Genomic DNA, 8,615 nt, shown 5'->3' with positions numbered 1-8,615 from the left:
CCAGCCACGCGATGTATTTCAATGCATTTACAGTTATGTCGCGAAATGTATTTCAAAGCAAAAATGCTTTGAAATACATTTCGCGACGCTCCTGCATTGAATTTCGAGGGCGCCAAAATGCATTTCAATACAGAGTTTCGCTACATGAATAACCCCATAAGAACGATACCGTACCGTTCTTTGTGAGAATCTCATGCGATGATTGCAATTTTGGAGAAAACTTTGTCAAAATTTCGAAATCTTAAAGTATTTTCAGTTCTATTTGTAATTACCGCACACGATTTTCATGGGGTTATTCATGTAGCAAACGTCTGCACCAAAATTCAATGCAGGAGTGTCGCGAAATGCATTTCAATACATTTCGGTGGCACCGAAATGTATTGAAATGCGTTTTGAAATACAGCTTACTGGTTTTTTACGATTTCCGTTCTCATATCATGTCGATATGTACTATCTATTTCTTTGAAAATATAACTATACCCACTTCTTACTGTTTCCAAAATAAATTTGATACATATTTCCCCAATACTATGGTTTACAGAATTCATGAGTTCCTACCCATCCAGTGGTCGACGGCGGCCTATTACCCGAACGGAAGCCGAAGAAAGGGCACTGGATAAGATTTCTAGAGAGGTATTCCCATTTTTTAAACATTTAATATGACATTTCTAAGTGTCTTGCTCATAGTCAGTGAAAATTACGATCTGAATTTCTTTCCAGGCTGAAGCTCGAATGAAGTTGAAAAGAGAAACACGAGAGCAAGCTAGACAAGGAAGATATCAATTGTTAGAAAAAAAAGTTGAAGAAGATGCCGAGGCGTTTCGACATGATACCGCTGTGAGTTTCTGAGAAATGTTGAGATTCTGAATATGTGAAGAAAACACTAGAAACAGAAATCTGAGTTTCCGTTCTGAATCATAATCACCGTTACAAAACGGTGTTTGGTTTGTTGTGAAATTAACACATTGCGTTATTCCTGATCTTGTATCCTATTTGCATGTTCTTACTTTTTTCACCCATTTAAAATATTCCCCAGTTAAAATTTTCCAAGTCTAGAAAACAAAAATGAAATCAGCTGCATGATCTTTGATTTGGGATTGTTTCATTTGCAGTCAACCTCTAACACGAACGGAGTGTCTTCATCTAATCAAACTCAGGAGCAGTTGCATGTGAGTGATTCTGAGTTTTCGAAACCATTCCAAAGGTTTTCAGGACAAAGTTATTGAATTGCAAGACCGTGTACAGCAAGTCATGTTTTTATATTCGCAGTTAGATAATGAAAAGTCGACATTGTTGTATGAGGTGAGAACTCAATCCATTCAGTTATTCTCAACTGTAGTTTCCAGGTGGATCTTCTGAAAGACGAACTAGAAGAAAAAGATGCTTCATTGAATCTATCATCTAGAGAATGTCGCGATTTGACGAGTGAAGTGAAAGCATTGAAACGTACAATCGATGCATTGCACACAACTCAACAACAGCTGAAACATGAAATTTCACAACGGGACCAACTTATTCAGGTTCGAATTCCCTAAAATTCTGAAATATCCTTAAAACTTTAGGAAAATGGGTTATGTCTGGTTGAAGAAGATCCTGAAGAGGAAGGGTCCGAATCGTCGAACAACGCATCTGGAGAAATGTAAGCTTTTGTCAATGAAAATATTATTACATGAAGAAGATAAAAATACTGTAGGAGAGTATTCAAAGCACTGGTCGTTAGAAAAAGTAGAATTGTAGGAATATTGGTCGATGTGAAGAGCATTGCTATTAAGTTCCACTCTCATCATTTTTCCGCTATACAATTGTTTGTAGGTCCCTCAAAATCGAGCATTTTCTTGCTTTTCAAAATTTTGCATAGTTTAGAATTCGTCATTGTTTGATTAAGATGAAAACGAAGAAAATAGGGAGGCGAAAGAAGTTGTTGTCCGTGTCTTTTCGTTCATTAAGCTTAATCAAATGTATTTTTTTCCTCTTCACTCTTTTTCTTATTCACTTTCTTCATCATCATTCTCTTTGTATCCTTTTCAAACATCTGAAAACGCTGGTGTCTCAAGATTCTCGAAGAAGTAGTAGGAGGGGGGAAGTCAAGGGTGGACAAACGGCAACATAGAATAACGGCGGTTCCACTGAAACATTGAAATATTGATGAATCACGGGGCGCGAGAGGCATCTAAATATAGGGTGGAAGGTTTTGCAGGAAGAAATGCAAAAAAATGCAACAATAGATGATGTCAGGACCTTTAGCCTTATCTCGTCCTAATGTTTTGAATTAATGAGATATTGTAGAAATCAGTTAATTTTAGTGAGCTCAAAATTGCAGGAGCTTTTGTCTCTAATAAATAATTCATCAAGAACCATTTTAATTCTCTCAAAGTTAACGGAATGTACCTTTTTATCAGTCCCTCGTCTCTGTTCAAAATATACTTTTTGTCAATGACGCACCCCTTCAGTTGTTTCTACTCCTTTCAAGAATCCATTAACATTAGTTGCTCCCCGGGGATCGTTAATTGAATCGCAAATTTATCACACAAAAAAAAGAAGACGGCGTTGCCGAATTAGTAATGCTCTCCTACGCGCTTCTTTTTCGAGACCTAGTGAACGAATAACGAGTTCAAACGAGTGAATTAGTTTTGAAGTGTCTATAGGAGTACTGTACTACAAGAAAAGATGTATTTCAGAAGATCTGGACCTTATCTCTTCAAACGAGAGACAATTCGTTTGGTGGATAGAGTTGTTCCTGGAGCAGCAAGTCTTGATGAAAAGATTCAGAAACTTATCGATACGGTATGGACACTACTCGAGACCTGCAAGTATAATGCGAACTTTGCAGAACAAGAAAATGCGCAAAGATTATGAAGAGCTTGAACAAACCATATACACTCAGAGACATGCTCGTAATCAGCGAGATTCAACAAATGTGATGCCAAATCAAGGAGTCGACGATGTCAATAGTTAGTGTTTATTTATTATTTTTATTGGTCACAATCCCGATTTAACATTTCCAAAAACTAATTAATCAATATAAGGATACATTCGAGAAGATATATTGAGACGACAATTCAGTAAGAATTATTTCAGTTTTCTCAATATTGTGCTTGAGATTTGTATGGTTCCTATATTCATATTCGCACTTTAATTTGTGATTGGCCCTTTTTTTAAGTTGGCATTGATGTCGAGATCATTTTATTCAATCGAAATATTTACAGAAGACGCTGCCAAGCAACTTGCGGAGATGAAGCTCAAAATGCAAGATCTGGAGCGTGAGAATACGAACCAGCAAGGGAATGTAAGCACAACTTAACACAGTACAAAGCTTAGTCCTTCGTTTCAGGTGATCCGTATGGAAGGGCAAATGAAGAGGTACAAGTCGAATGCGGACGCTGCTGAAAAGGAACTAGACGAATTGAAAACGCAAATGCGGCAAGTGAAAAAAGAGGTGATTTTTGAAAGTGTATGATGTTCAAAAAATTTTATTTTTAGCTTCGTGACAAAGAAAACGCTCTGGATGAGCAGAAAGAGATGAATAAACATTTACAAAGCCGTCTGGAAAAGATGAGAATGCAACGAACCGGTCGCCCGTTATAGGAAATCCATAATTTTCACTTTTCCCCATGGTGCTTTATCACATTGCCATCATAAATATTTTCTGCTGACATAATTATTTTTTTTCCAAGACGTACGCATTTCTTAATAATGTTCTTTTTATGTGCATATTTTCAGTGCCTTCTTGACTAAACTTTTCGGATTTTTGTAGAACTATGTGGGTTTTTTTTTCAATTTTTTCTGATGTTCTTTTATAAGCATGAAATAAAGTAAGAATGACTATGCTTCATAGAGAAAATCCCTCATAGCTTTCACATCCAAAAATTCCCATATTCATCATGTTTATTCCTCATCTCAAAACACCCGTCATTAAAACTTCTCTTTGCTCTTCGTCATCGGCATATATTCTTTTTTTCGACTTTTCAGTTTCGCCGGACCCATCAATCATCGCCTTCGGAGAGAAAACGGCGAATTCGAAAAACTCAATGAAGCAGTATTTAGTTCAATTGGCAGAAAAAAAGAACCAGATACACACATAAAATGATTTTCGAGAGATCAGAGGAATCGTGAATATAGGAAAAATGAATTATCATTTTTGAGAGAAAGTAATTTCACAGATCCTCTTTTCCGCCACTATCTTCTTAGAAAAATAGGTCCCTTGGTGCCTTCTTCTAATTCTATAAAAAATTCGTTGACCTCTCTTTCCAATTATAACCCGATTCCTTTCCAGTTGATTTCGCTAATTCATGAACACTTTCTATTTTTATCAGATTTCCATCCCCTTCCTGTCCCTTTGGCAACACATTTCGGCCTTTTTTGCGCTTTTCTCAAGGCAGAGTAGAAGAAAGCAAAGAAGGATGTAAGGGAAATTCAATTAAAATTTATTTGCACAAGTCACGAAATCAGAAAAGATTTTTTGTCATGTTTTTCAGAGAGAATGAAGAAGAAGAAGATGAGTATGGAAGGGCAACAGGATGCAATTTTTGGGAAATTCGAAGAAAAAGGCAAAGAATTGTTTCACTGGAATTCGCCCCCTGATTTCCTATTATTTCGATTCTCCTTCGTATCTATGAAAACAGTCAACTCATCCTCTTTTGGATAATGATTAGCCTCATCAATCGGTCAAATCTCATCCTTCTCCTCTCATTATTCTTCTTTTTAATATCTGCAGAAATGGCAAAATCTTTTCATTAATTGACCCAATTTTTTAGTTCCTTAGGTCGTGAGTCTCATTAAGGAATACTCAAAAAGAAGGAAAACAATACTCAAAAAATGACGTGTCTAGGAAGAAGCAAAGTAGGTCAATCAGTTATAGGAAGTGCAACTACTATGCTGGTACAAAAAATCGGAGCTGTGGAAGAGAAATGCCGAAGGCCGTGGCCAAAGGTCCCACAACGACAACTACCGCAATCTGAATATATTTTCACTTTCTATATTTCTTTTCTGGGTTTTCACTGTTTTTCGTCGAGTTTTATGTTATTTTTAAACCAAACAAATCGGAAAAACTTTTATCGTGAAAATTTACGGAAAAGTTCGAAAGTCGAGAAAATAATTCCTGAAAATAAAACTATTTTCAGGTTTCGGTAGTTTTCGTTGTGGAACATTTTTCTTCGGTCACTGCCGTTTCTGTGCCACACCGAAGATCCCACAACAACAACAACTACCGTAGCCTAAAATTTGGAACTTTCAATATGAATCGGGTTATATTGTTTTTTTTCTTGTTACGTCACAGTACGGATACTCTCGACCGGAAGTTACCATAGGAAGTTCTTTCAATTTCCGACGTTCGTTGAAATTTCGCAGGAAATTAAATTGAATCAAACTGTCGTTTTTCAATTCTGTACTCTTGTGCTTCAGAAAAACCACAGTATAGTTACTGCGGTGGTTTCAAGAGCTGTGGAAGAGAAACGCCGGTGGCCGTGACCGAAGGTCCCGCAACGATAACTACAGTAGTTTAAAAATATATTAAAACATTTTCAGGTTACGGTAATTGTCTTGGTCGTACCTTCGACCACGGCCATCGGCACTTCTCTTGCACAGCTTCGATTTTTTGTACCAGAATAATACCACCCTTCTTTTAAACTTCTTTCTTTCTTCGTTTTCTCCAAAAGATGCTCATGAGTACTTCCTCTTCCTTTCTCACAACATCAAAATATTTCATTTTCTGTGTCATTTTTACGTGTTTTTGGGACATGGAAAATTAGTATCCTCTTCACTTTGAAAAACTTCTTTTGTTAGAAGATGTTGGAGGCGGAAGAGAGAAAGAAGATGATGGTAACTTCCAGAAGACAAAGAAACCCATTATGACGTTGTCGTACTTGTTTTTACAACCGTATTCCAGTAGTTGAGCACACTTGCAACCTATTCTGGGAATCATCTGCGAATGTCGAACTTTGGAATAATTGGGATGGTGGCTCAGAAGGCATAGTTCTGCTCTGAATCCATTCAACTGGCGGTCTCCAACAGATTCATTCTCCCAAGAGCATTGTAAATCAAATTACGTCAAAAATTGTGTCAACTCTTTTTTTTCCATATTTTTCAATCGCGTCATCTGTTGAATTCCAGTCCCCTAGACCATAAAACTATTCCTTGACCTTTTTAGAACCACATTCCTCTGTTTCTATCTCTCTTATTTTCATGTTCTTGAATATTTCATTAATCCTGAAACCGTCATAAAAGTGCCTCTTGAAACATCCTGAAAAAGAGGTCGTTCGTTTTTTTGGTTTCGTCACAAAAAGGGAAAAAGAGAAAGAATACTCAAATTTGTATGCTTCGAACGATGAAATTTCAGGAAACAGTATAAGAATACAAGATGAAGAAAACCCACGCATGTTAAAAATATTCTTAAAAAGAACTGTTAAGTTAGAACATCCGAAAGATGCTTATAAGACAGACTAGGATTACGGTTTTTGCGATCTTCGTTCTCTTTTTTTCACAATTTATTTGTTTTGAAAACGACGAACATGCATCTGAAAACGACTGCTAAATGAAAAATGTAAAGCAAAAAAGAAGCAAAAATGGATGAATGCCAAATTGATACATCACGATCATCTCTTCTTTCTAATGCACATCTGAAACTATTAGATTTTGCTTCCTTTGTTCTTTTCTTTCACAGTTCTCAACTCGAAAAAATTCCTCAAGAAAAACTCCGGAAGTGGTGAACTATTTCCTAGGTTGGTCGTTTTGTCGAGAGAAGGATTAGTCCTCTGACGATTAAACCTAAACTTTTCTTTTCTCGCCGTTGTCCTGACCGGAAATCAGACCACATTGGGATCGGAGAAGATTTATTAAAAGCAATTCCCGTACTTGTTTGGGTTCTTAAGTTTAGAATAATCCACTGTCGATTAATTCTTCTTGGGTTGTTGATGCTCAAAACAAAGAGAAGAGAAAAACTTTTTCATCCAACCCAACGGAATGGAAAACACAACTAGGGTTAGGCATGCAGAGATGTCCGGGTAAGTGTTCTGTATCCCGTATTTAGGATTCCGTAAAAAAGAAGCTTCTCTCGAATATTCAATAAAAATCTTTAATTTCAATAACTGCCAAAAGAAGTTGATTTCAATCTTCCGCTACGATTGAAAAAGTCTTACCGGGCACTTCTGGCTAGTTGAAAATTTCTTAATCAAAAACTTAAAATTTAAATCTTTGACTCTATCAGAACCTTCACAGTATTATGGATCTCCTTAGCTGTGTACTACCAGAAGGCTTTATATTTCCTAATCTTAATAAGATTAACATAGGCTTCGTATTATAAAAGCATAACCTTCTTTAATGATAATAAACTTGTTTATTCCCCAATATTTTTTCTTCGGAGGATCCAAAAAATTATGCGACTTCCGTATCAATTTCCCAAAGTCCGAACGACGACTTTTGTTTTCCTTTTTGCTCTAATATGCCCTCTACAACTTTTCTAGATCTTCTTCCTTGTTAGAGTAGTAAATCTAAAATGGGCGAAAAAGTTGATCCCTGAATTCTTCGAAAGTAGTTCCGTGAATAAACTCAACTTTAATAAAAAATCAGTTGATTCGTCTAGTCACCACACTGACTTCTTCGGACACAAGATTCAAATGTTCTCACACAGGATTTCATACAAAATATGACAAAGTTTTAGGTTCAAATTTGCCCGAGAGGCATGCTTATTTTGTCAAGTCAGCAAGTGGTGACGTGGCATTCAGAAGATTCAAATTCTTCCTGAAAGATTCTTCTGACAGATTCGATTATTCATTCGTCAAGTGTTTTCAGTTTTCAGTTTTCGTTTTGAAGTTTTGACAAAAGGAATTCAGTGATGGCGCATAGCGATTTTTTGTTGAAAGTTTGCGTCAGGGTACTTTCGAGCTCCTAGATTCTAAATCTGCTGGAATAGCTTAAACTATGAACTCAAATTTTTTGGGCTAAAATAGGCCCAAACGTTGTTAGCACACCAGATTGTTTTTGACTAGAAAATACGTTACTCGCTCAAAAGTTTCAACATTTCTAAAGTCATGGTGGAAAAGTTAAACAAAATTCTGAAGAAAGATACAAGAAAGAAAGATTTCTTTGAGGAAATTCGTATTTTTGAATTAAAAAATTAAATCTGACCGAAAAACTCCAAAGTTCAAAAATACCAAAACTACCGTAATTGCTCTAATTGAAGACCGTGCGAGCCTCCAATTTTGGCTCCGCGACGTTTCGAAAGACGACGTTTCGAAAGACGACGTTTCGAAAGACGACGTTTCGAAAGTGTGACGTTTCGCAAGTGTGACGTTTCGCAAGTTTGACGTTTCGCAAGTGTGACGTTTCGCAAGTGTGACGTTTCGCAAGTGTGACGTTTCGCAAGTGTGACGTTTCGCAAGTGTGACGTTTCGCAAGTACAACGTTTCGAAAGTATTACTGTCTATTCAATAAAACGTGGGCGCACATGTGTAGATTTGGTATTTTTAAATGCGCTGGCCTGAATCAACACTAACTCAAATTTTCAAAAGATTTTTCTTGCCATATCCCTCAATTCAGTTTTTAAAAGAGTTATTATTATCTTTCCTATTTTCTTTTTCTTAGGAACAGCTTTTCCGTAAAGAAAAATGTCATTTTCTTTT

General features: G+C 36.5%; 1 protein-coding gene across 1 annotated transcript; it reads left to right on the top strand.

Moving 5' to 3' along the window:
* Positions 1 to 546: 546 nt before the first annotated feature.
* Cbr-flap-1 lies at positions 547 to 3,585 on the top strand (the record flags this gene model as incomplete). The annotated part of the gene is made up of 11 exons (XM_045243987.1): positions 547 to 633; positions 721 to 837; positions 1,113 to 1,169; positions 1,213 to 1,302; positions 1,347 to 1,520; positions 1,563 to 1,639; positions 2,679 to 2,784; positions 2,831 to 2,951; positions 3,207 to 3,286; positions 3,332 to 3,436; positions 3,481 to 3,585. 11 exons carry the CDS (start codon positions 547 to 549, stop codon positions 3,583 to 3,585), a joined length of 1,119 nt encoding a protein of 372 aa, XP_045095974.1.
* Positions 3,586 to 8,615: the final 5,030 nt, after the last annotated feature.

Source organism: Caenorhabditis briggsae, assembly GCF_000004555.2.
Source record: "Caenorhabditis briggsae complete genome, chrIII, whole genome shotgun sequence".
In the NCBI taxonomy this organism is placed as follows: domain Eukaryota; kingdom Metazoa; phylum Nematoda; class Chromadorea; order Rhabditida; family Rhabditidae; genus Caenorhabditis; species Caenorhabditis briggsae.
Note: the sequence above shows the minus strand (reverse complement) of the source record. Positions and strands in the feature narration are given on the sequence as shown.